The sequence below is a fragment of the Mustelus asterias genome, chromosome 15 (genome assembly GCF_964213995.1).
Source record: "Mustelus asterias chromosome 15, sMusAst1.hap1.1, whole genome shotgun sequence".
NCBI classification, from domain to species: Eukaryota; Metazoa; Chordata; class Chondrichthyes; order Carcharhiniformes; family Triakidae; genus Mustelus; species Mustelus asterias.
Genome location: NC_135815.1, coordinates 41,218,159 through 41,245,967, shown reverse-complemented (window position 1 = coordinate 41,245,967; position 27,809 = coordinate 41,218,159). Strand labels below are relative to the sequence as shown.

At 40.4% G+C, this 27,809-nt stretch overlaps 1 protein-coding gene across 5 annotated transcripts in view; it reads right to left on the bottom strand.

Annotated features, from left to right (window-relative positions):
• Positions 1 to 12,556: 12,556 nt before the first annotated feature.
• angel2 (angel homolog 2 (Drosophila)) overlaps positions 12,557 to 27,809 on the bottom strand; it is a 58,349-nt gene continuing 43,096 nt past the window's right edge. For all 5 annotated transcript variants that reach the window (XM_078229808.1, XM_078229809.1, XM_078229810.1 and 2 more), the window contains 6 exons: positions 22,721 to 22,790; positions 20,521 to 20,939; positions 18,041 to 18,170; positions 17,747 to 17,813; positions 16,836 to 16,999; positions 12,557 to 12,874 (listed from right to left, as the gene is read on the bottom strand). In XM_078229808.1, the coding sequence (XP_078085934.1) occupies positions 12,726 to 12,874; positions 16,836 to 16,999; positions 17,747 to 17,813; positions 18,041 to 18,170; positions 20,521 to 20,939; positions 22,721 to 22,790 (999 nt within the window). In that variant the 3' untranslated portion in view covers positions 12,557 to 12,725. The remainder of the gene's footprint in view (positions 12,875 to 16,835; positions 17,000 to 17,746; positions 17,814 to 18,040; positions 18,171 to 20,520; positions 20,940 to 22,720; positions 22,791 to 27,809) is intronic.

Sequence of the window (27,809 nt, the reverse complement as noted above, 5' to 3'; positions counted from 1 at the left end):
TCAATTCATACAGAAGAGCTTACCTGCTGAAGTGAACTCTGCATTAGTGACAAGGAGAAAGGAAGTATATGAGCATTGGTTTTATCTTATAATGTGCCCTGGTGGAAAACAATGTTCAACAGTAGCAACCTCCTTGCACTTCTCATCAAGAAGCGCAATCAGGGAATTTACTTGGATAATCTGTATCATGTAAAAAATGTGGGTCTCATTCATAATTAAATTACTTTCTGGGCTTTCATTTCTTTTTTAAAGTGAATCTGAAACTAAGGAAAACTTATTTCAGTTTGTGTGCTACCAGCCACTTCATAGGGTTCTGATTGTGTGTGCATCTTTGCATTATATTGGTAAACCGAGTCCTGAAATAAAAGCAAAACCCTGAGGATGTTGGAAATCTGAAATAAAAACAGAAAATACAGGATAAACTCAGCAGGTCTGGCAGAATCTGCGGCGGGTGAAACAGAGTTAATGTTTCCAATACAAATGAACTGTGTTTCCATTGCTCCTGAGTAACTGTGTGGATGAATGGAATTAGCTCAAATGGCTTAGTGCCACCATGCAGTACGAAGTTAATCTGTCAGACCGAGGAAATTATGGTTTTCAATCAGAAGATGGTACCTTTAAGTGCTACTGTCAGCAAGAATAGTGCACCTAGAGTTGATGGCGGTCTCTTAACATAAAATGACCATAAGGAGCATTCTTCACCCACAGCTTGAGTGAACTGGTACTGTGGCTTGTATGCTTAAAAAAAAGGAAAGTTTGACTCTTGATTATGTTCATGGACACGTGACTTGAAATGTCACAGGGATTGAATGAGAAGCTTTGTGTCGTGTTCAGGGTTCAGCCTAGACTGTTGCAACAAAGTTCTTCTGTCTTGCTGGTTGCAGCGTTCAGCTTGATGGAGGTTTGAGCAGTCTCAAACCACCTGCTGCTGAGCATGAATTTGGCCACCTATAAGTGATGTGAAAATTGGAAAAGTCTTGCTGGTGTTACAAAGGTTTCCTTCTGTGGTTAGAGATGAATGTAGGAACAGAAATTGGCCTTTTAGCACTCCCATGAAACAAAGTATTTATTTAACCCCTCTGCCATTTCCTAGTTCCCCAATCACATTCTCTAAGGGGCCTATCTTCACTTTGGTCTCTCTCTTTTATATATTTAAAGCAGCTTCTGTTAACCATTTTCATATTACTTGCTAGTTTACCCTCATTGTTTATCTTCTTCCTCTACTTTTCTTTTGGTCCTCTTTTGTCAGTTTTCAAAACTTTCCCGATCCTCTGGCTTACCACTGATCTTTCCCACATTATGGGGTGAATTTTCCTGTTCCGCTCACCACAGGAATCAGAGCAGGCGAGGGGTGGACCATGGAAAGATCCGTTGACCGTGGGTGCCATTTTCCCTATTTTGGGGCGAGTGCGGCCGAAAAATTCCACCCTATGTGTTTTTTTCTTTCTGTCTAATACTATCCTTAACTTTCTTGGTTAACCATGGTTGATTTATTCCTTTAGAATTATTCTTCCTCACTTGGGTTGTCATTGCTGTAAGTCATGAACTATTTTCAGAAATGTCTGCCATTGCTGACCAACCCGTTTTTCCTGTTAAACTTCTTTCCCAGTCCACTCCAGCCAACTCTGCTCTCATTCCATTATAATTACCCTTATTTAATATAGCACAGTTGTTTCTGACTCAGATTTCTCACTCTCAAACTAGAATGCTAAGTTCTACCATGTGATAGCCATTGCTTTCAGGGGATCTTCTACTCTGAGATTGTTTATTAAACTTACTTCATTACACATTACCAGATCCAAAATAGTCTTATCTCTGGTTGGATCCAGAACATATTGTTCTAGGAAACTGTCCCAAATACACACTATGAATTCTTCCTCGTAGCTACCTCTAACAATTTGATTTTTCCAACCTACATGAAGTTTAAAGTCACCCATGATTAAAGTATGACCTTCATACCTGACTTGATTATCTCCTGATTTATTCTCCATCCTAGAGGATAGCTACTGTTAGGGGACCTATAGACTACTCCCACCAGTGCCTTCTTGTTATTTCTTACCTCCTCCATATGGATTCTACATCTTCCGATCCAAGGTCATGTCTTGCTATTATACTTATTCCATCTTGTACTAACAAAGCTACCCCACCACCTTTCCTTCCTGTCTGTCATTATGAAAAGACACATACACCTGAATACTTAGTACCCAGTTTTGATCTCCTTGTAACCACATCTCTGTAATGGCTATAAGATCATACCCATTAACATCAATTTATACCGCTATTTCATTTATTTTGTGCAGAATACTATGTGCATTTAAGAGCCATTAATTTTGCCTTTTTATCATTTTTTTCCCTTTCTGAACCTATTTGTTGTTTTTTTAGTTAGTATACTCTGTCTCTCCCTGTCATGCTCTGGGTATCATTATCTAAATAGCTGCCTTGTAACTCTGCCATATCCTTTTCCTTGTAAGCCTACATATCCCCTCTCCAGGACCATCCCCTTTGTATTTCGTTTAAAGCCCTTTCTACTTCCCCAGTTACGCGGTTTGCAAGAACACTGGTCCCAGCGCAGTTCAGATGTAGGCCGTCCCAAAAGTACAGCCTCCAAATTCCTCAGTACTGATGCGAGTGCACAAACCAAAACCCACTTCCCCATACCAGTCTTTGAGCCTTGCATTCATCTCTCTAATTTTATGTACCCTATGTCAGGTTAAAACTTTGGAGGTTCAGTTGTTTAATTTAGTGCCTAGCTCCTCAAATTCTCTACGCAGAATCTCTTTTGTATGTCTAGTTTCTAGTTTATTCATTACTGTAACAAGTAGGCTTACATTAACACTATAATGAAGTTACTGTGAAAATCCCCTATGTCGTTGGTACCTACCCCTTCCACTTCAAGTTCCTCTCCAGCACTGAGCAGATGTCCTGAACTTTGACACCGTGCAGGCAATACAGGCAGTCTGGACTCTCGCTCCTTGCTACAGAGAACAGTGTCAATCCCTCTCACTGTACTGTTCCCTACTCCACTACCTTCTATTGTGCTCCCCCCACTTGAATAGCTTCCTTTGTCTCAGTGCCATGGCCAGTCAGCTCATCCACCCTGCAGCCCCCACTCTCTTCCTAACAAGCTGAAAGAACCTCAAACCTGTTGGACAATTGTAGTAGCTGACACTCCTGCCCTCTGGGTCCCCTTACCTGCCTCCGCTGCAATTGCACCCTCCTGTTCCTGACCACTTTGAGGTGTGACCGCCTCCTGAAATAAAGTGTCCAGGTAACAGTCTCCCTCCCTGATGTGTCGCAGTGTCTGCAGCTCAGCCTCCAGCTCGATGACTCTGAACAAAAGCTCAAGCACAAACACTTATTGCAGACGTGCTTGCCCTCGATAACACCAGTATCCATGAGCTCCCACATTCTGCAGCCATGACCCATTTCCTGTCCCACCATACTTACGATCTTTAACTAGTTACTTAATTATTTTATTCCATTATTTATTTTCTTTTAGATATTAATTGACAAACTGCAGGACAAATTTAACCTTCGGAAAACAGACCTTGACCACTTACTGAATACTCACCAGATACTCACCAATGCTCACCCCACCTCCCCTATAGTACAGCAGAAACCAATTCATACATTACATTAATGTAATGAGCCTAATTATGACACTAATAAAATAAACCTTAAACATTAATATTGTTATGAAATTACTGTGAAAATCCCTTAGTCACCACACTCTGGCGCCTGTTCGGGTACACTGAGCGAGAATTTAGCATGACCAATGCGCCTAACCAGCATGTCTTTTGTATTGTGGGAAGAAACCAGTGCAACTGGAGGAAACCCACGCAGACACGAGGAGAACGTGCAGACTCCGCACAGACAGTGGCCCAAGCTGGGAATCGAATCCAGGTCTCACGCTGTGAGGCAGCAATGCTAACCACTGTGCCGCCTAGAGCCCCCTGGATGTCAAGGAGCAGAGAGAGCAAGATAAGGCAGAAAAGGAAAGTTTACGTCAGACACCAAGAACCCAATACAACAGAAAACCAAGGGGAAAGCAGAGGGCGAAATCAAAAAGGAAGTTGGAAAGCAAAGAGAGGGTTTGAAAGAATATTGGCAAGTAAAATCAAAAACCCAAAGTCTGACCATCATTTTCCAATCCTCACTGTGAATGGGTGTGGTGCTGGAGGACTGGAGGATTGCTACCTTTGTTTAAAAAGGAGCGAAAGTTAAACTGAAAAACTCCATTTACCTTTGCACCATAAACTTTGATGGACTTACCTAATAAATCTACTGATCAGTCTTTAAAATTGTAATTTATCAAGCATCCACAGTATTTTGGGGCAGATAATTCCATATTTCTACTACTTTTGTGTGAACTAGTACTTTATTTTCTGAATGGTTTATCACTAATTTTATTACATCTCTAATCTGAACTCTTTCACCACAGGAAATAGTTAATCTGTATTTAGCCTATTCTTTAAATGCGTCAATCATCCCTCAACCTTCTAAACTCAGAATACAAGACAAGGTTATATGGAACCGATTTTATCCTTTAAACCATGGTATCATTTCAGCTGTACACCTTCTCAGGTCAACGTATCTTTCCTGCTTGGTGCCTAAAACTTACCACAATATTCTTGATGGGAATCTGTGCACTGAGACATTGCTTAATTATTTCTGAATTCCAATACCCTTCAGATTAAGACAAAGTTTCCATTAGTCTTCTTGATTAGTTTCTGGAGCTGTGCACTAGCTTTTAGTAATTTGTACAGGGGCCCTAAATCCTTTTTGCTCCCCCATAGCTATAAATCTCTCGCCATTAAAAAAGCATCCTGATTTGATTTACTTGGATCCAAAGTGAGTGTCCTCATATGTCCCTTCATTGAACTCTATTCCCACATCTTTGCCCATTCACTTAATCCCTTTGTAATTCTTGTTCCCACCTACACAATTTATAGTGTCTCCTTACTTGGATATACAGTTCCATAGTCCTTCATTGATAGATATATAAATAAGGCTGAGGTTATAGTACTGGGGAATGCCATTTGTCATAATCTGCCAATCAGAATATGTTCCACTTTATTCCTACTCCATTCTTTATCTTTCACCCAGTTACCAATCCATGCCACAAGATTACGTCCAATTCCACAGAGTCTCATTTTTGCCATAGTCTCTTGTGCAGTTGATACAAAATAATTTCTATTGCACAACAAAACAAAAACTTAAGTACATCTCAGGAGGCCAATAAGCAGTCTGACTGTAGTATCACTCTAGCTAAACTTGGATAGACAAAACACAGCTGGCAAAAATTCTGTGTAACAAAAAGTACATTAGATGCATTGCTTTTTACATTAACTGTCTTGTTAGGCATACTTTTCAATTTAAATTTATACTTTGGTGTTTAGTAATCCTGTTAGTAAACGCTATACATGGGAATGATCAAGCATTTGAGAACCACTTTGTCAATGCATGTACTCAGCAGAGGTTCATGAAACAGGCACAGCAATGCCAGTATAAAGCCATAGATTCATTTATAACCCATATAATTTTATTCTTTGTAACTGCTCCACAGTTCTAGTTTCAGATCAACACCTCTAGCACAACAAACACATTAAGGTACCTGCTGGGGCTGGTTGATGCTGCTGTTAGCTACATGAGATGACAAATAGTATCTGTGATGTAACCAGATCGCAGCATCAATCCATGATAACCATTTGACACCATATATCAATCAAATAATTGAATAAAAAATTGAAGTATGTACCAATCAGCACAATTCCAAGTTCATTGCAATATCACAAACAAGATGTTTAATATATACTTGTGCCCCTCTAATGCTTTGGTGATTTTAATCTAGGTTGAACCTTTCAGATCAGCCCAGGTGTGATGCCTTGTCTGTAATGTGTGTCAGCCAGTGTACCTAGAGGAATACAACAAGCCTGAGGAGTTAAGCAGGAAAAATAATTAGGTGAGGGTAGAATCAGATGCAAATTGTCCAGTTGAATGACCTGTCAAGACTAATAATCAAGGCAAATACATAAATAATGAAAGCTAGTAACAAGAACATAAGGAATAGGAGCAGGAGTAGGCTAGCTGGCCCATCGAACCTGCCCCACCATTCAATGAGATATGGCTGAACGATTATGTCAATTCCACTTTCCCACCCGACCCCCATATCCCTTAATTCCCTGAGTGCCCAAATGGTAAGACACTGGTGAGACATACAACTGCCACCCAGTCTGAAGTAAATTATTTTCAGGGCAAAGAAGACGGGCAAGAAAAAAACCACTCCAAAAGAATGCATTCATGACCAGTAATCAATTAATTTAATGTGATTTGACAAAAAAGAGTCTGTCATTGAAATCTGAAGTTAAAGTTATCAATATAGATACAATACTATTCAAGACATGTGCTTTTGTTCCTTTTTCTGTCAATTTTTTGTGGCCTTAATTATAGCCAATGTTCAACAAAAATTCAGAATGAACATTGTCTCCAAAATATCTCCTTTCTTAAATTACATAGACTAACATCATCCATTTTGACAACCGCATTCCATATATGCAACATTGCCCATCTTCACCCCATTTCAGTACCACTAGCACTAAAATCTTTATACACGTTTTTATCACTCTAATGGTCTCCCGTTACACAAATTCCAAATGCTCAAATTTTCACTGTTCACTATCTGTACGAAGTCCCATTTGTTTATAACCCTAGTTGTTACTGGTCTTCACAGACTCCCTATCTCCCAACATATTGGGCTGTAGACCTCTCTACAGCCCACTGGGAGGCTGAAAGCTCAAGCAGCTGGATATGTCCTCTCAAATACTTTGTTTCTCTGTATCTGCCTCCTTTTCATCTCCTGCTCCTTTCCATTCACCATTGGATTCATTGCTATTACTTTCTGGATCACTCCACCTCACTATCTTTAAAAATCTCCTTATGAAATGCATCCCTGCAATAAAGTTTGTGATCATTTAAAGCCTCCTATTTCTTATGCTGCTGGACGACATCTGAAAATGCTTCAGGTTCAACATGCATAACAATGACAACCATCTCTACCTCATTATAACCAATGCTCCCACTAAGCTACACTGCCACACAGCAACCCAAAGTCATCCCACATTGTCGCATTCAGATCGGTCCCTTTAAATTACTATGTGCCCTCTGCAAAAAACTGAGGGACTGTAATCACTTCCTCTCTTGAACCCTGCACTATGTGTTGTCAGGCTGCTTGCTTGGCATGCAGCCTTGGGAGGAGAAATTTAATCTCATTACACATTGGAAGGCCTGAACATAAGAAATAGGAGCAGGAGTAGGCCATCTAGCCCCTCGAGCCTGCCCCGCCATTCAATAAGATCATGGCTGATCTGACGTGGATCAGTACCACTTACCCGCCTGATCCCCATAACCCTTAATTCCCTTACCGATCAGGAATCCATCCATCCGCGCTTTAAACATATTCAGCGAGGTAGCCTCCACCACCTCAGTGGGCAGAGAATTCCAGAGATTCACCACCCTCTGGGAGAAGAAGTTCCTCCTCAACTCTGTCTTAAACCGACCCCCCTTTATTTTGAGGCTGTGTCCTCTAGTTTTAACTTCCTTACTAAGTGGAAAGAATCTCTCCGCCTCCACCCTATCCAGCCCCCGCATTATCTTATAAGTCTCCATAAGATCCCCCCTCATCCTTCTAAACTCCAACGAGTACAAACCCAATCTCCTCAGCCTCTCCTCATAATCCAAACCCCTCATCTCCGGTATCAACCTGGTGAACCTTCTCTGCACTCCCTCCAATGCCAATATATCCTTCCTCATATAAGGGGACCAATACTGCACACAGTATTCCAGCTGCGGCCTCACCAATGCCCTGTACAGGTGCATCAAGACATCCCTGCTTTTATATTCTATCCCCTTCGCAATATAGGCCAACATCCCATTTGCCTTCTTGATCACCTGTTGTACCTGCAGACTGGGCTTTTGCGTCTCATGCACAAGGACCCCCAGGTCCCTATGCACGGTAGCATGTTTTAATTTGTTTCCATTGAGATAGTAATCCCATTTGTTATTATTTCCTCCAAAGTGTATAACCTCGCATTTCTCAACGTTATACTCCATTTGCCATATCCTCGCCCACTCACTCAGCCTGTCCAAATCTCTCTGCAGATCTTCTCCGTCCTCCACACGATTCACTTTTCCACTTATCTTTGTGTCGTCTGCAAACTTCGTTACCCTACACTCCGTCCCCTCCTCCAGATCATCTATATAAATGGTAAATAGTTGCGGCCCGAGTACCGATCCCTGCGGCACGCCACTAGTTACCTTCCTCCAACCGGAAAAACACCCATTTATTCCGACTCTTTGCTTCCTGTCGGATAGCCAGTCCCCAATCCACTTTAACACACTACCCCCAACTCCGTGTGCCCTAATCTTCTTCAGTAGCCTTTTATGGGGCACCTTATCAAACGCCTTTTGGAAATCCAAAAACACCGCATCCACCGGTTCTCCTCCATCAACCGCCCTAGTCACATCTTCATAAAAATCCAACATGTTCGTCAAGCACGACTTTCCCCTCATGAATCCATGCTGCGTCTGATTGATCGAACCATTTCTATCCAAATGCCCTGCTATCTCCTCTTTAATAATGGATTCCAACATTTTCCCTACTACAGACGTTAAGCTGACCGGCCTATAGTTACCCGCCTTTTGTCTCCTTCCTTTTTTAAACAGCGGCGTAACATTAGCCGTTTTCCAATCAACCGGCACTACCCCAGAATGCAACGAGTTTTGATAAATAATCACTAACGCATCCACTATTACCTCTGACATTTCTTTCAATACCCTGGGATGCATTCCATCCGGACCCGGGGACTTATCCACCTTCAGTCCCATTAGTCTACCCAGCACTGCCTCTCTGGTAACATTAATTGTATTAAGTATTTCTCCTGCTGCCAACCCTCTATCGTTAATATTTGGCAAACTATTTGTGTCCTCCACCGTGAAGACCGACACAAAAAACTTATTTAAAGACTCAGCCATATCCTCATTTCCCACTATTAACTCCCCCCTCTCATCCTCCAAGGGTCCAACATTCACTCTAGCCACTCTATTCCTTTTTATATATTTATAAAAACTTTTACTATCATTTTTTACATTAATTGCTAGCCTAGCTTCATAGTCTATCCTTCCTTTCTTTATCGCTTTCTTAGTCTCTCTTTGTTGTTTCTTAAATTTTTCCCAATCACTTGTTTCTCCACTATTTTTGGCCACTCTGTACGCAGCTGTTTTTATTTTAATACTCTCCTTTATTTCCTTCGTTATCCACGGCTGGTTCTCCCTTTTCTTACAATCCTTGTTTTTTGCTGGAATATATTTTTGCTGAGAACTGAAAAGGATCTCCTTAAAAATCCTCCACTGTTCCTCAGCTATCCTACCTGCCAGCCTGCTCTCCCAGTCTACCTTAGCCAATTCATCCCTCATCCTATCATATTTCCCTCTGTTCAAACAGAGGACACTGGTTTGGGACCAAACTTTCTCCTCTTCCATCTGAAGCTATTGTTTTCAATCCCTGTCTCAAACTTCGTTATCTTGCCATCAATTTCTACTCCCTTCCTGGCTACTCTCTCAAACTGAACCAGATTGTTTGCAAACTTAGCGTCCTACTCGAGCTGAAGCTCTGATCCCATAACTTGCCATCACTAAAACCACATACTTTTACCACTGCAATATCACCTGTCTCTTTCTCTGCTTCAGCTTATCTACACGCCTCCACATTTTTGCTATTTCTAGCTTTGACTATTCTAATATTTGCCTGGCTAGCCTCCTGTCTGGTATTCACTAAGAACTGGAGTTCACACAAAACTCTAGTCGCCCATATCCTAATTTTCTTCATGTTCTGTTAAACCATCCTCCGTGTTCGCTGGCCTTCAGTGGCTCCTGAACTTCGCAATTCTTATACACGTGTTCAAACATTGTCTCACCCCTTGCTCTCTGTGAGTTCCCTCAGAGAACTGTCTTTTAATTCCTGCCCACTTGTGCACCTCAAACTTCTCTCACCTCACCACTGACAGCAATGTCTTCAGTTACCTCGGCTCCAAGCTCTGAAATTCCAAACCTAAATCTCTGTTGTTCAATGCTCCTTTAAGACACTCCTTAAAACCTATCTCTTTGACCAAATCTTTGATAACCTGTCCTAATGTCGCCTTCTTTGGTTTAATATCAATTTTTCTGTTTGATTACACTCCTGGTATGTGCCATTTTACTGTTTTAAAGACTATTTATAAATGCAAGCTGTCATGTTTGATCTAGATTTTCCCCGTTTGGTATTTGTTCTAGTGTACCTCTTTGAAGCACCCTAGGACATTTTTACAATTAGAAACACTTTATAGTTGTCATTGACACAATGGATGAGATGGTGTTTTAAGTGCCTCTTCTTAGCTCCTTATTAAAATAAAAACACCCTGTTTTCAATATTACAGTTACGGTTCATTTCTTTGTCGAACTAGTAATGACAAAGCTGGTTGCACTGATATAATGGCTTGAATATATACTGTTATGCCTAGTAAAGGCATTTCATGCTCATAACTTCAAAAATGGACATTGTTTGCATAGGAGTTTCTGGAACTGTCTTTTATCTAAGTTGGACAATATTTAACTGTTAAGATGGCCGCCAAGCTTTGGGTGACCTTTGCAACTTCAATGCAGACTATGTGAAGCTCCGGACAGTTCCTAATTTCATCACTCTGGCTGGGGGCCTTTCCTAGGAACGGACATTTCAAAACAAGTACTATCTGCAGAATTCATACGTGCTATTGTTTGGGGATTTACTCAAAGCACAAATCTAGACTTCACGGGTGAGATTTTCCAGCTGCGCTCGCACCAAAGCCAGAAATTCCTGCCCGAGGTCAACAGACATGGCATGGTCTGTCAAATTTTCTATCCCGCCCATTACGATTCCTGTGGGGGGGGGGGGGCAGGACGGGAAAATTCCGTCCCCGGTCTCCGAGTTGGAACCTTAACAATCAGAGCTGGGCAGAAACCAATTCATCCCGAGTAAGCATGAAGAGCTAATTATTGCCATTGTATAGCAATGGCTTGCAGCTCAGCCATTCAAGCGGAAACTAACAGTTCTGATTCTGGTTACGTGGCAAAAACTGGCTGGAAATAAGTTTAATTTGAAAACCCAGAAAGACCTTGGCAATCTATGAAAACACTGAATGAGATGGCAGCCACAGCAAAGGCTGTGTCATCTTTGTCTTTAAGAACCTGGTGGCCAACATCTTAAAAATGCCTTCCCATTTACTTCCTTTCTCTCAAAAGTACACAAATATCACAACGAGACCTCTTGGTAGAGAAACCACTAGTTTGGAAACAGTCAGTGAGACCAGTTGGCATTCTGTGGTGATTTGATGATAAATCCACAGACGTTGTATTGAATGGAATTTGTCACTTGGTTTCAGAGCGTGGTGTATCTGACCACATTTCACCTGTTGGTTTACATAGACGGTGTACTTACTAAGAACATTAAAGTACAAGATACATTTTGTAACTTGTGTTATCCTTACAAATCTGTATAAATTTGTGAAGGTATAGCTGGGGTGAAGAGGTACTGTGTTATAGTTAATCTTTTAATAAATGTTTTATCCTTTTGTTAAAGGTTAATCAGCAGTCCTGTGACTCTGTTCATCCTTCAAACAAAAAAAAGTTACGATCTATTGAGCTGGAGTTACGCTCTGGTACTGACTGCCCAGCAGTATCAACTGGGATTGTAACAGCCCACATCTCCCTCCACTTTTATTTTCTGCACTTCTCTTGTGCATTCACTTTGGTGAAACAGATGCAGAAACTCCAGGCAAGAGACATAAACGCCTGTAAACTGACATTAATCTGTAACAATCTCCTTTTGTCAGATTTTTGCACTAGGGTTGGAACCGCTAATGTATGTTTGGAGTGACTTAGAGTGCAGGCATTCACATAGTGTTACAAATACTTTAAAACAAATGGCTAGATTCCAATTTAATGCTGGGAATAGTTTTAGATAAGATTCTATAGGGGGAATTGATGGGAGGTGGTTGATAAACTCAGTATAGGTGAGCAGGCAGGGCAACTTGCAGCCTCAACTAACCGTATTCAGCCTCACCCACATCCTCCCTATGCCATTTATCACCCTCTTGTCCAGCTTCAAGTTTGCAATATTCTGTGCACCTCCCCCTCACCAACGAGATATCCTTAAGTTTCGTTCTGCCCAATTGTACCAAGATCCTGTCCCAATCCCCAACCTGTGAGACTGTTCTAAATCCTGCCTGCCTGTCTAATATCATGTCCGTGGCATTTTCTCTTTACTGTGCTTGCTGCCTAGCTCTAAAACAAGCTATTCTTGCTTGTTCCTATCACTAAAGGATTTTAATAACATTTTAATTAATAAATAGTGCAAATTATTTGTTTTTGCCTGTCCTTGGACACAATGAAAGGTATCGCTCAAGTATTCGAACTTACAGCTTTGGACTAATTCTCTGTTTTCAACAACAGTAAATACATATATGGTATTATATTACACATTTTTTTTGAAAAGGTAAAAAATAAACCATAAACTTTTTATTTTGTTTTTGGACAGAAATTTATCAAAAGTGAAAAATGACAGACAATAAAAAATTTGTACCCCACATAATACATAATTTTGGATCAAATACTGAACAGGTGCAGAGGAAACAAATCATTAGACAACTCATTTAGGATCAAAGTTTATGTCTGAATTTTGCTAACAATGGCAAGTGATCAGAAGAGTTATTTTCATTGGGCAATCTATTTACAGTCCACAGATCCTGTTCAGTAAGTAGAGCAAGTTTTCCAAGAAGCTGCAAGTCACCATCATGGGGAGCTCCTCCTACAGAATTAATAAAAAAAACATTACAGGCTGCAAGATCTCCAGGAACAAGGTAAATGAAATATTAAAACAGAATCAGCAATTGAATTATGTAGCGCACATGATTTCCAAAACTATACTGGACTAAGGTTTGTGAAACAAATTCACCCATGAAGTTTTGTTAATGAGATTTTTGCAAAGTGATGTCTACCAACTTTCCTTCCTTTATTGTTGACAAAACACTTGGCCTCCATGATGGGCGGGGGAGGGGAATTATGGATTTCAACCTTTGTCCTAAAATTCTGTCAGCACATCAGCTCCAATATTCAGACAGTTATTATTATTTTTCACATACAGATAATTGAGCAAATTTATGCTGCTGCCAATTTGTTTTCTAATTTATTTACTTTCTTTCTCCCCTCAGCTCTTCTGGTTTCCATGTACCATCTTCAGTTAAGTGAATTTATTCTGAAGTTTCAGTCAATGTTTTTTTATTGCTGGAGGCCAACGGGTCTGATTTTCAATTATGGTGCACACTGGGCGGGTGCACTATTTGTCTGGTGCGAGACACCATAACTGTTTTTGTGGTCAGACTTTATTTGCACTGGTTAAGTTAGCTTCAAATGTTTAATGGGCATGGCAGGGGAAATAGGAGAGGGGAATCTGCAGATACTCCATTTAGGGGATGCCAGGAGAAGCATTCATGCTGCACTTGGCTCCAAAAGAAATCACTGGCATTGTTGACTGCTGGGTATAGCCATTTCAAAATATAACATTTTATCTTAACAAGAAGAGTTGATTATTCCAGCAAAATTGGACCTACAGGTTTAAAACATGAGTTAGTAACTGGTGGCTTCTATACAGTAAAATCATTAGTAGCTTTCTATACCAAGATCACAAGGATCTGTGGTAAAATTATATTATCGTACTTTTGATCATGGTAACTTTAACAACACGCAGAAGCTCCAAGTTTTCAACATTCATTTCATCGCAGGCTAGGTTTCTATCCCAAAGAAAAGGTTTGGCCATCCATTAACACAATAATTCAAAACCATATAATAGTTTTCACTAAAGCTCACAAGTGATTTATTTTCTTCTCAAAGTTTACTTGGTGCCTGCATTACCATGAAACCAAGTTTCCAGGCTACTCTGAGAATTATTTTATTGATAGACCTTTCAGCTGGCAAGAATTCTTTTCAGGACTGTGAAAAAACCTCAACGGTCCTCCAGGCAAAGGTATTTGATCACACAGCAAATCAATTTCTTTTCCAACAATGTCTTTAAGCTCTCTTAGTGTTTTTAAAAATTTGGACCAGTTCCCCTTTGGCCCTGGTAGGTCTCCAATCTGCGAGTGCAGTGGCGCAGTATTACTTCATTATTTTCAGGCTGATCTTGGGCAGGCATAAATCACCCGTCCTCGGTACATTATCTCATCCCCACAGTTTCTGACAATGTTTGTATGTTTTGTTGGCAGCTCAGTACACATGTCATGCTCATCAAGCTCCCCTCCTTCAATGCTTTTCATTAGTTTCTAAGTTACCCACAAATTCATTTTGACCATGAGATTCATCTCCTGCTTCCTTAACCTCAGTCTCACTGAAATATTGACCATCAAACTTCCATTCCTGAGCTCTTTGCTAACTAATATCATAAATGATAACCTCTTCAGATACAGATCCCCTTCATTTAAAAACTGCCAAAATCACATCTCTCTCACAACACCTGCCCCTAACTCCTGTTTCCATGCAGTTTATCACATATCTAACCTTCCTTTCTTTTTCATTGTCTTTTGAACACCTTCTTGCCACCTGTGACATCTGTGTCCACTTTTCCTGCAACTCATTATTTAAATCTCGCCAATCAGGTTTCCATCCTTGATAGAACACGGAGATGGCCATAACCAAAGTCACAATTACCATCTTTTGTAATTATGTCTTCAGTGCATTATCCTTCTCATGCTGTCTGTAGTCTGGACTGGAGTCAACTACATTATTCTCGATCAATGCCACCCCAATGATGTCCAGCTCAGTGGAGACTGCCTTCACTTGATTCCATTCTTACTTCATCTGATCACGGCCACAGCATCAACAATAGATGTTCTCTCCACCCTGGGTATCGTTGCCTCTGGAGTCCATCAAGGATCTATCCATCTTCATCTCCCACTTCTTCATCCTCATGTTGCCCATGTCAACATTATCCACAGGTATGAAATTAACTTCCACATAAACATTGAAGATAGTCAGCTCCATCTCCCTACCTTTCTCTTGACCCCCATCACCACATCTGTATTCATACTGTTCGTCTGACGTCCAATCCTAGTTAAATACTGGGAACACCAAAGCTAGAATTGTGGCCGCTGTCACAAAACAGTATCTTTGTCACCAATTCCATTTCCTCCCCAGTTATATTGTAGGCTGATCTTCAGTACATGGACTGCAGCGGTTCAAGGCGGCTCACCGCCACCTTCTCAAGGGCAATAAATGCTGGTCTTGCCAGCAACGTTCACATCCCAAGAACAAATTGACTTTTCATAACCTATTCTACTCTGCTCCAAGCTTAGCTTCCAATCTCTCCGTCAACACCTATCACCACCTCTGCAACATTGCTTTCCTTCATCTCCACCTCAGCCCATTTCCTGCAGAAACCCTCATCACCTTCGGGTACAACTGATCCAATGCTCTCCTGGGTCTTTCTCAGTTAAACTTTGCTGCCCATATACTGTCTCACATTATTCCATTCCATCATCATCCATGTACTCTCTGATTCAAATTGATTCCTGGTTCACCCCATTGTGTCAAATTTAAAATTACCATCCTCATGCTTCAAACTCCACCCCAAACTCTCCATTATACTGACTCTGAACTCTTGTCCATCTACCTCTCCCTTCGCTCCACCATTGGAGGCATGTTTTTAGCAGCCTGGGCTCGTCAGTTCTGCATTTTTCCTTAAATCCCTCTTCCTCTGCATCTCCCTCCCTCTCCTCCTCAGAAACCACTTGTTTAACCAGCCTATTGGTTACCTCTCCTAATAACTCTTTGGTTTGTGCCACTTTTGATTACAGCTCCACCTTGTGAGATTTTTCTGCATTAAAGTTGCTATATAAATGCAAGTTACTGCTGAATATGCTTCCACATTTCTCCACATTGTTAATTAAGGTGTTTAGGCTGAATCAGAGGCAGTTTCTGTGATGAACGTGGAAATGTGAATCATAATGGGAAACCCACACAACAGGAAGTAAGGTCTTGCACATAGCTGGTGCCAAAAATGTAAGATTTTTAAAGTTAATAGATTTATGCTAATCACTTACATGGAAAAGTATTTTCTAAACTTCCCTTTTAAGTGTTCCTGTAGTTCATGTTCTTTGAAATACATGTTCTTACCGTATAAAGATCTATACTTCATAGAATCACTACAGTGCAGAAGGAGGGCATTTGACCCATCGAGTCTGCACCGACCACAATCCCACCCAGGCCCTATTCCTGTAACCCCACATATTTACCCTGCTAATCCCCCTGACGCTAGGGTCAATTTAGCATGGCCAATGAACCTAACCCGCACATTTTTGGACTGTAGGAGGAAACCGGAGCACCCAGAGGAAACCCACGCAGACACGGGAAGAATGTGCAAACTCCACACAGTGACCCGAGGCTGGATTTGAACCCGGGTCCCTGGCATTGTGCCCAACCAAATTCTTGATGCTATTTAATTTGGCAATCTTGCGGTAATGGCATGACGTTTATTATAAGAAAGGGAGTGTGAAATCTCCTTTCACACTGTGCTTTTTAAGCAGCAGAATCAGCTGTCTGTCAGTATGATTTTAGTGCAGTCTCCCTTCCTTTGCAGAGACTTTTGCAATGAGCAAATTTAAAAATCAGCTTAATAGCCTAACAGGTATTGTGTGTTAATACAGGTATAAAGACTATTTGGTAAATTTGGTAACAGATTTTGAAAAACATTTAGATCAGATGCTGGTTTTGGTTACCTGAGTGTGGAGAGACATTGTGCTTTGTTGCTGAGTAAAAAATATAATCCACAGTGACAGCAGATCTGGAGTGACAGGTGGTGACCTCAGCTTTACCACTGCCTGGTAAATAATGGGAGTAGACAGACATCAGTCTGAAGTTGTGTCGGATAGCAGATGGAGTGCTGCAAAGAGAATATATCATTGGTTTTCAAATGTCTGGTTTATTAAGAACTGCAACATACATTGTAATCAGCCTGGAAAAACATAACTCCGGTCTTTTTTCCACTAATGTCCTTCTTAACACCAGGCTCACCTCCAAAAAGTATGAGGAGCTCACTGAGACCATCTGTTCCCTCTTCCTTTGTTCATGAAGAAAGCCCTCTTCCAACGATCCTGCCCTTCTCCAGTTTCCTTCCTAGTTCACTAATGCTCTCCCAAAACCCAAGTTGTACAAGAATATACAACCCTTGCTCCCTTGACTATTTCCATGAAACTGCTGACTGCCAAACTCACTGCACTTGATTCTATGCTAGCTGACATTGTGAATGGTTACTTATTCCCAGGTAACGGTAATGAGGTCCGGCTGTTGGATCAGCTTAGCCCCCACATTCTCAGACTCAACCTGTTTTAGGACTCATGCACATTGTACCTGTTCATCCTTTGAAAACAGGGTTTAAAGCAACATTTATCATCAAATCTGATTTTAAACTCAACCTGGGATTCACTTAAAAATATTGTCAAACTCTTCTGCAGACTCACTATCTTAACTATATGCTTAGAAGTAGAGTTCGAGAGCAAGAATGTCAAGTTTTATTTAGTGTTAAACTTAGTAGGCTAAATGTTAATAAAATTGTGAAGAATAAATTTCATATCAAAATTCACATCAAACTTCTAGATCATTCTGAATTTTCAGCAAAAAGTTAACTTACAGTTCATTCAAAGGAGAATCCCCTTTATTTGTGGCATCCTTTAACTCTTCTGAACTGTCTGCAGCATCTGAAGGATATTGTTTCAGTTACTTAGGAAATATTATTGGAATTAAGAAACATGAAAGTTCTGAAAAAATTGACTAAGTTGTGCAGTACATTTCTTAAACCAAGGTAAACTCCATTTTTAAACCATAACCATTGTGAAAGCAGTTTAAAACAGGCAATCCCACCATAAGTATGCAAGTATTGGCTCATATGGCAGTTTGACATCAAGGAGAAACCAGGAATTCATACCTGCAACTTCTGTCTTTTGCTGACGATTCAATGTTTCATATTGACATGCTGGTGAAATTCCAAGACTTGGTGGCCAAAGTGGCTTTGTCAAAGCTCTCTGCCCCCTGTGACTCTGCTCCTGACCTGATACCTATATGGAAAATAGTAAGTTATAAAGTGCACCAAAATATATTCCTCTGAAATGGAATGGAGAAGCAGAGATGGTTAGGAGGAATTCTTCTAAACTTCTCAACCACCATTTCCCTTAAAAAAAGCTCCTGTTCATTGACTCAAGCCTTGTAACTTCTCCTAATCTGTTTCCGACTCAGCTTGTTTCCTTATTCCTGAATTAAGTGCATTGGGACTGCTTCCGAGTGTTAAATGTATTATTAAAATGCAAATTGTTGTTGACTACTTTCTCTTCTAATCCTGACTTCACTGGAGACTTCTGCTGTTGATTTAAAATTAGAGAATACCCAGAGGGAACATGCAGCAAGAATGAGACTGCAGTGTTGCTATTTAATAATCACAATACTGTATGGCTGGGGAAATGGAATACGCTGGTAGAAGTTTGAAAGACAACAGCAAATGTATTTTTGAATGATTGCGGGAACAAAGGCAAGTATTTCTGCATGCTGTAGTTTCATAATCTTAGAAAAGAATAACTGATGTTTTAGCAATTTTGGGGTGCATTTTGAAAACAAGTGCTGAGTGGTCATATTGTATAAAGTCATAACTACACCTCAAGTTAAATCAGTAAAATACTGGAATGCATTAGCCAAGTTGGGATGAAGTGTAACTTATATAACCTTTTTATATTTTCTATTTCACTTATATAATGGAAGTTTATGGTGAAACTGGGTGCGCACAGAAAGAATATTTATACTTTCAAAGAGAAAGACGAATATAAATGCTGTCATCCAATCTAATTTTTTCCAAAATGGTGAGCCAAGGAGATCTGGGTGATACATGGTAAATTCCCCTAATCATACCTGGGAGTGAAAATCAGAAGGATATTTTAACTCTAATAATTGGAACATATTTAAAAGATCAGACCGTCAGAAAGTAAACAGTTAAGTGTAACAAGCAATAGTCACTGTTCCAATGACGATTAAACCATCAGGTGAAAAGTGGCAACTATAAACAAAGTTGCAACAGTGCCAATAAAATATAGCTGTAAAAGCTGATAAATACATATTCTGCATATTTTTAACAATGAGATTCGTTACTGGCAATCTGATCAATTAATTAAATTGCCTTCTATTAATCGAATTGGTCTAAAGGAACCACAAACCAGAACTTACAATGAATTGCTGGCAATTAAATTGATTTGTGGGTATGAGGTAGCCGATGCTCCCATTTAGACACTTGGAAGCTATCACTCTGGCAAGCTTAAAGTAGAGAGGGATAACACCCAGAGAGAGAGAGAGAATGGTTTACACTACTGGGTAACTCCATGGAGACCAGAGGAGAAGTTGGGTGATCAGCAGTTTAGTGGGAATAAGGTCGAGGGAGCAGAATATAGGTCTCATTGACAAGATGAGCTCTGAGAACACATGAAAGGAGATTGGAAATTAGAGAAAGGTAATAATTCAAGGCTAGATCTTCAAGCTGCTGGAATAAACACTTCTTTATTTTACAGTCTGTGGTCGTAGCAGCAAGTGGAGCTCAAAGGACAGATAATTGAACCGTGTACCCCAACAGAAAGAAAACAAAAACAAGGGCCTTGCAGCTGTCAAAACTCAGAAGAGCTCCATGGCTGCCATTGCTGCCTCGGAGCTCGTGACTCTAAATTTTTGTCCCAAGACTCCATTGGGGGGGGGGGGGGTGGTCATGACCCACAATTTGGGAACAGATAGTGTTTCAAGTGGTTCAGCCAAATCCTGTGGTGGCTGACTAAAACTGTTGTCCACCTTATCCTTTCAAGTCTGCATCCCTTGAAGTTAAAGGAGCAGAGATGAGGGATGCACGGGGAGACCAGCTGAGAGAGAAATGGTTTTAACATTTTTCTTGTCGGTTTTAGAAAAAAAAGACACCCATTCTTAAAGCTTTCAAATATAGCACAGAAAAGTTTATATTTTGAGTGTTTTTTTAAAAAAAATGGCCTTGACTTTTCACACACATTTGCAGTATTTGTCCAGGAGGATGAATACTCATAATAGAGTATTCAAAAACAAAGAAAAACCGTTTCTCTGAGCAAAACATCGGAGATCGTTAAATCCATATACCACTGCACCATTTTCTTTGACTACTAGCTGTTACTTAACAGTGTCCAAGCACTATAAATTCAGATAATTTTTCTCCTCTGATCTCAAACTTCATTTCGATAAAGTCTCATCTCTCCATTACAGTATGATGGTTATACATGAGAGAACTTCAGAACATTCAATTTTACTAGAGAAAGAGACTGGCATGGTTTCTCGACAAATAAGTAACTGTTAAGCACTAACTATTCACCCATGTTTATGTTTAAGTGATTTCCTTGAAATTATTAGCTGTACCTTTCCTATTGGAAGTCCATCATAAATCAATTTCCCATTCCTAATGAAGTTGTATAAAGGAGATTCAGGGACAGAGTTCAAGTCTCCGCACAGGATGACTGGCCAGTATCCACCTTTCCCATCAGATGCCAATTTGTTAATCTCAGCCAGGAGTATTGCAAGCTGAGCCAGCTTGATGTCCCCTCGACGTGGATTATACAAGAGATGAGTATTTGCTATGCACACAAGAGCAGCAGATTGTGAAAGCACTGGTTGTAATAGCAGTACAAGTCCGACATTGTCTCTGTCTAGCACTTGAATCCAAGGGCGATAGAATTCCACTGGACTAGCAGAGACCAGTGAAAACTTTGAGCGTTTAAAACAAATAGCACAGCCATCCGTCTTGTTTCCTGTCCGCATTTTGTACTCGCAATGATAACCTGCAGAACAAACATCAAGCATAAAACATTTTAATTATAAAAATTGGCAAATGTCGATAAAACTTGTTCGGTCAAATTTTAGAATTCTAAATATAACTGATTGTATAAAGCTGTTTGATCTCCAAACTAAGAAATGAAAAGTCAATTTCATATATTTAACCCTGAACACTGACTAGTTTTCATGCAATTGTTTCTAAAAAAACTCTTGCGTTGACATTTCTTCCATTGCCAAATGGGAGGGCTATCATCTTTACCAGAGCTGGAGGGATTTTAATCACCACAGTTTTTACTAAACTAAATCTGCAAATGAGTCATGAGAAGTACAATTGTTGGGTGAGATGACAATGATCTTTTTTCCTAAAGACAAAACACCTGCAGCACTGTTACATACAGCCAGAACACGAGAGCTAATTTTTAAAATGTTTTGGAACTGTCTCTTTAACTTAACATAAAATGGAGGAATAAATGGTTCGGAATTCTGCCCAAAAACACCTTAAGTGGCTTGGTTGTTAAAGTTAAGGGGACGGGGGGGGCAGGTTGTTTTACTGGGAAGGAGGGGTGACATATTCATACCAGTAAACAATGACCAAGGTACGTACTGACAATGGATAGACTGTTAGTCTCAAAGTCACAGGAGTCATCGTTTAAGGAATGTCATATTTTGTAAATGGTTATACAGCGGAGCCCCGTTGTAACGCGCCCCGATTTAGCGTGAAATCGGATATGACACGATGGACCCTTTTTTTTTGTTGCTATTTCCGGTTTAGCGCGACCCCGATAACATTTTATGGACCCCAAACATTGCGTTACAATGGGGCTCCGATAAACTGTTATTTAATTCCAAGTTAGATAGTTAATCAGCATTTCCACTTGGATACAAGGCCCATTTGATTCATGTTGCTTTGAGATTGCTTTGAGGGGGGGATAGGTCATAGAAAAAAAAACTGTAATATTGAATTTGTGTTTTTAAAGATGGAAGTCTGCAATAATTGGGGGGTGGGGGTGGGTGAAGGTGAAGAGAGAGAGAGAGAGAGAGAGAGACAGACAGACAGAGAGCACACAGAAAGATAGAGGCAGGTCGCCTTACACCTTTAGCAGAGAAATTGTTGTCCTGTTGGTCACCACACAAAAAGCAGCTTGGAGCTTGCACTCAGACTGAAGAAAGTGAGTTTTTGAGGACTTGAATAAGATTGGAAGATTTTCCTAGCTTGGCTAGATGGAAGAATCTCCAATTTGTCCCTCACCGTAAAAGTCAGTCCAGGGATTACAAGGTATCTGGCTGGAAAAGGAAAAAGCAAGCAAGCAAACCATTGGGAGCGGAGAATAACTTTGGACTGGTTCCGAGAGTATAACTTAAGTATAACTGCGTCGGGGAATTTTCTGTTGGTTTAAAAGTTAAATGGGGGATCTTTTTTCTGTAGTTTATAGTATAAGCTGCCTACTGAATAGTGTTCTGACAAGGTTGCGTTTAGTTTATTTATTGCAGTAAAAGTCTTTAAAGTTGAAATTTGTCATTGATTCTTCCAATTAGCCACTGGAAATGCAAATATATTTCAAAAAGTTACTGGCCTCTCTGGGGATTGCAACAATATTGAATTACTTACAGTGTAAGAATCAAAAAATATTTCCTAAATGTCCTTCAATCATGCAGGATAAAAAGACTGAGTAAAGGCTTAATTGCTTTTAGGCTTAGAAGTATGCAACACATATAAACAGAAGGACATCTCGTGAAAAAGCATATAGTTTTTCCCTCAGGTGTACTGTACTTCAATCAGTCTTACCCAATGATTCCAGTACCGGCTTCAACTGCTGTCTGTAGTGGTTGTTCTGAACTTCTTGTAAACACAAAATCTAGAAAAAATCAAACACAAACTACAATGATACCCCATTAGTGATCTGTTTATCATGCATATTTAGGCTAAAACCAATGAAAATTGGTATAGTCAGCAATTGATTTGCTTTTTAAAAAAAGAATGATTAACATTGCTCTTCGGAGCTTCTGCAATTGTGATAGAGGCTATTGTTTGGAAACTGATTTCCTGCCATACTGGCAGAAATAAATTGCCATTTGTATTGTGAAATAATTTTAATTATTACAGGTAATAATTAAGCAAATTGCATACCTTCTAGAATTGTTATTCTTCAAATGATCTGGATCTTTCAAATACTGTCTAAAGCTTAGCTTGATTATCTGCTGGGTTCACACAGAAAATTATGCCTTCTGCTGCAGATGAGTAGCATATGAGTATTGTCATACATGGCCCCCTACTTCAATGCTGTGTAAAGTCCAGGATTTGTGCCATAGTACAAATTTATTTTGAATTGGAGCTAAAGTGAAACTGATCTTTTCCCCCAGTGAGGATAAGCCCAGAATGTGGGAACAGGTGTGTGTGTGTTGGGGGTGGGTGGGTGATGTGTACAGAGGATATTTGAAGAATTATAACATTACAATGCAGATAAACCTAGCTTCCTTGCTTATTCAGCACTTTCCGCACACAAGAGAACAAGGCACAAATGCACTACAATACAGTTGAATGATCTTGTAAAGTGATAGCTATACTATATTATTTATTAAATGTGTAAATGCATGAGGCTGCCTATAGAATCTATAAATTGAAATCTGATCAAAAGATGCCAGGAGGGAAGTAAATCAACAGCCTTTCACATAACTCAGGCAGTGCTTTAGAGATGGTAGCAGAACAGTGTACAGTGCATCTGGCTATCTAAATTCACATCTTTTAGACCACCAGAAAACAAGATATTTCAGTCTTTTAAAATTATGGACGGGATTACCTGGCTTTGTTGCAGGGATTGCGGCAGGCCAGCCTGAAGCCCACTGACTTTTGGTGTGACTGGAAGAACCGCCCATGTTTTCTACCTGTCTATGGCATTTTAATGATCTATTCACATGGACATCTCTTTGGACCTCCACTGCTTCTTGCTTTTCAGGATTTTGAAAGTTCTCTGATTTATCCTTTTTAGGTCCAAAGTGATGGGCACACACATATCCACACTGAAATCCATTTGCTGCAGTTTTGCCCATTCACTTAAGGAAGTCAAAGAAACATTAGCATAAGGGTCACTGGATTAGTAATCCAAGGTCCAGGCTTATCACCTAGAGACATGAATTCAAATCATACTACCACAGCTAGTGGAATTTGAGTTAAATGAATAAAAAGTGAAAAATCTGAAAATGAATGTCAGTCTCAGTGATGGTACCATGAAACTAATGACAGAAAAACCCATCTGATACACTAATATCCTTCTGGGAAAAAATTGCCGTTCTCACCAGGTCAGGTCTACATATGACTCCAGCCCAAAGCAACGTAATTGATTCATTATCCTCTCAAACAGCTGAGCAAGCTATTTAGTTGTACCAAAATGTGACAATAAAGTCAAAAAGGAATAGAATCAGACAGACTACTGGCATCAACTTAAACATTGGAAACGACTACAATACTCCTGACCCTGGTTTGCACTAGTCTACCTCTGGAAGATACATTTGCCCATAGACAGTATAGGAAGGAGTGATCACCACACAATCCTTGTGAAGACGAAGCCCATCTTCAAACTGAGTACACTCTATTGTTTTGTGTGACATTAACTCTGTGCTAGATGAGATAGATTCAGAACAGATCTACCAAATTCAGTGACATTACCATGGTTGATAGGCCATCAGCAGTATTGTGTTCAACCACAATCTGTAATCTCATGACCCAACATATCATTTACTCTACCATTATCTGGTTCAATGAAGAGTGCAGGAGGACATGCCAGGATTAGCAGCAGGCATACTTGCAAAGTGATAGAAAAAGTGTAATTGACAGTGCTATAAAGCAGCACTTACACAGCAATAACCTGCACCCTGGTGGTCAGGTTAGGTTCTTCCACGAGCCCTTGGTTCCGGACCTCATTACAGCCTGGGTCCAAACAAGAATCAAAGTCAAATTCCAGAGGTGGAGGTGAGAATGATCGCACTTGACATCAAGGCAGCATTTGACCAAGTGCCATCATGGAGGCCGGGCAAAATCAAAGTCACTGGGAATTAGGAGTGAAAATTATCCACTGGTTGGAGTCATACCTACTACAAAGGATGATGGTCATGATTGTTGGAGCCAAGGACATTGCTGCAAGAACTACTCAGCGTAGTGCCCTTGGCCCAACCACCTTCAGCTTCATCAGTAACCTTCCCATCATGATAAGGTCAGAAGTGGGGTGTTCGCTGATGATTGCACAATGCTCAGTAACATTCGCAACTCTTCAAGTATTGAAGCAGTCTGTGTCCATATGCAATAAAGACCAGAACAGCATTCAGTTGGAGTTGATAAATGGCAATTGATATTCACACCACGTAAGTGCCACGTAATGACCAACTCCAACAAGAGAGAGAATCTAACCATCTCCCCTTAACATTAAATGGCATTACCAAGGTTGAACTCCCCCACTATCACCATCCTGGTGATTATCATTGACCAGAAGCTGAACTGGACTAACCATATAAATACTGTGGCTATTAGAGCAAGTCAGAGGCTGGGAATTATGAGGCGAGTTATTCACCTCCTGACTCCCCAAATCCTGTCTATTGGTTACAAGGCACAAGTCAGGAGATGATGGAATACTCTCCACTTGTCTGGATGAATGTGGCTCCAATAACACTCAAGATGCTCGACACCATTCAGGTCAAAGCAGCTTGCTTGATCTCCATCCACCAAACTAAGCAGTCGCTCCCCCCACCACTGATACATGGTGTTCTGGGACTGAGATGATTTGTCTCCAACAAACATGACCTTCGTCCTTTGTGGCAGCAGTAGGTACTATATGCAAAATGCTGTCCAGCAACTTACGAAGGCTCCTTTTAAACACATGACCTCACCAGCTAGTAGGGCAAGGGCAGTAGACACAAAGGAACACCACAGTCTGCAAGTTCCCCTTCAAGACACATATCAACCTGACTTGAAAATATAGCCCTGTCCCTTCACTCTCATAGGGAGGGAGTTCCAGAACTTTTGACCTACATCACATGGACTGCAGCAGTTCAAGAGACGGTTCACCACTAGCTTCTCAAGGGCAAACATGGATGAGCAACGTTTCAGAGGTGCATAGGGGATTTGAACTTTTCACTTCTGGACAATTGCTGTGCAAATCTTATCTGGGAACATTTGAAGGACGTTCTACAGCACGTCTTTAGGGTAACCCCCAATATGACCTTGGGGAACTTGGATGTTATGGCTCAATATTCTTAAACATTCCCCTGTCCATTATCGTCAGCTCCTTAAACATGCATTCAGGTTATCACACCTAACCAACTCTTTACAAATCCATGCTGCCCACTCTGATTAACTGAAAACGTTCAAGGTGTTCAGTCACTCAACCTTTAATTATAGACTCTAGTTATACTCTGGCAACAGATGTTAGGCTAACCAGTCTATAATGCCTTCTCACTTTTTCTTTAAATAGCCGTACAATAAAATGCAATTTTGCAATCTGAAGGAACAATTTCAGATACGAGAGAATCTTGGAAGATTATAGCTAGGGTATAGAATCCTTAGTGCAGGAGGAGGCCATTTGGCCTATTGAGCCTGCAAGTAACTTTCACCCAACACATGCATTGTCTAACAACCTATGCTTGACATTCAACTACATTATCATCACTAAATCCCCCAACATCAATGTCCTGAGGGCCAGTACAGACCAACAATTTAACTGCACCAACTTCAAAAATGTTGGGGCCACAAGAGGCAGTCAGAAACTGGGTAATCTGCTGTAAGTACGCTCACCTTCACCGACTACAAGACACAAGTCAGGAGTGTGATGGAATATTCTCCACTTGCTCGACAGCAAATTGTCTTAGTGTAAAATTTCACAACCTGTTATACTGAACAATATTGTGTACCTGCAGTTTTGTTTGTGTCTGCAGTTCTGTTAATTCATTAATTTTGCTTCATAGTGATAGGGTTGGTGAACGTGTGTGAAAATAGAAAGAAAGATTCCAATCAGTTTACTTTCTCTTTAGTATTTCACAACATGAAGTTAATATTACAAGGTTTGATTGTTCCTTTGATTACAAATGATCCATAGCCTATTTCAAAGGGAATTAAAAAACAATAAAATGCAAGGCAGAGGGCTGAATTTTCATCCAAGTTAGGATGACTAAGGAGCACTTTAAAAATGACAGGCAGGTCCCAATTCCAAGATTTCTGACTCCATGCCGAGACGGTCGCATTTTTGGGAGTGTCTTTTAAAGGTTGCAAGCCCACACCCTGCATTCCTGAGCTAGCTGGTTCCATTGCAGGGCATAGGCATGTCCCAGTCATCTGCAATCTTCATGAAGGTGGGCCAGCTTTACCAAGAGCCACAGTTCACACCACCTCAGAGGTGTGTCATCAACCATAGTCTGCATGAGGGAACCTTTTGAAAGGTATGGACCCTCATGCCCCCATGCTAAAATATGCCCCCCTCCAAACAAACCCTATGGCACCTCAAACCAAGGTATGCCCCCTCACTCACCCCATATGACTCATGCACCCAAACCAAGCTATTTAATATGGTATGGCACTTCCATACCAATTCAGCCACTATACAGTGTTGGTAGGATGTGCAAAAAAGCTTCAAAAACACAAGTCATTCATTGATATCTTTCCACTTTCTTAAAAACCTCCTTTTACAGCCCAATAAAAGTGTCAACCATCAGAACCAACGTATCGATAGCTGAAACTGCAAGCACAAAAACTTGTATAAACATTGCATAAGTGACAGCAAAGATCAGAGAAGCAGATCTGTCAATCAAGTAATGTTTTCCCTGGGGGCTTAGGTGTTTCAACGGACTAATGGATTTCTAGACTCAGTCAAGCCACATTATGCATCCTTGTT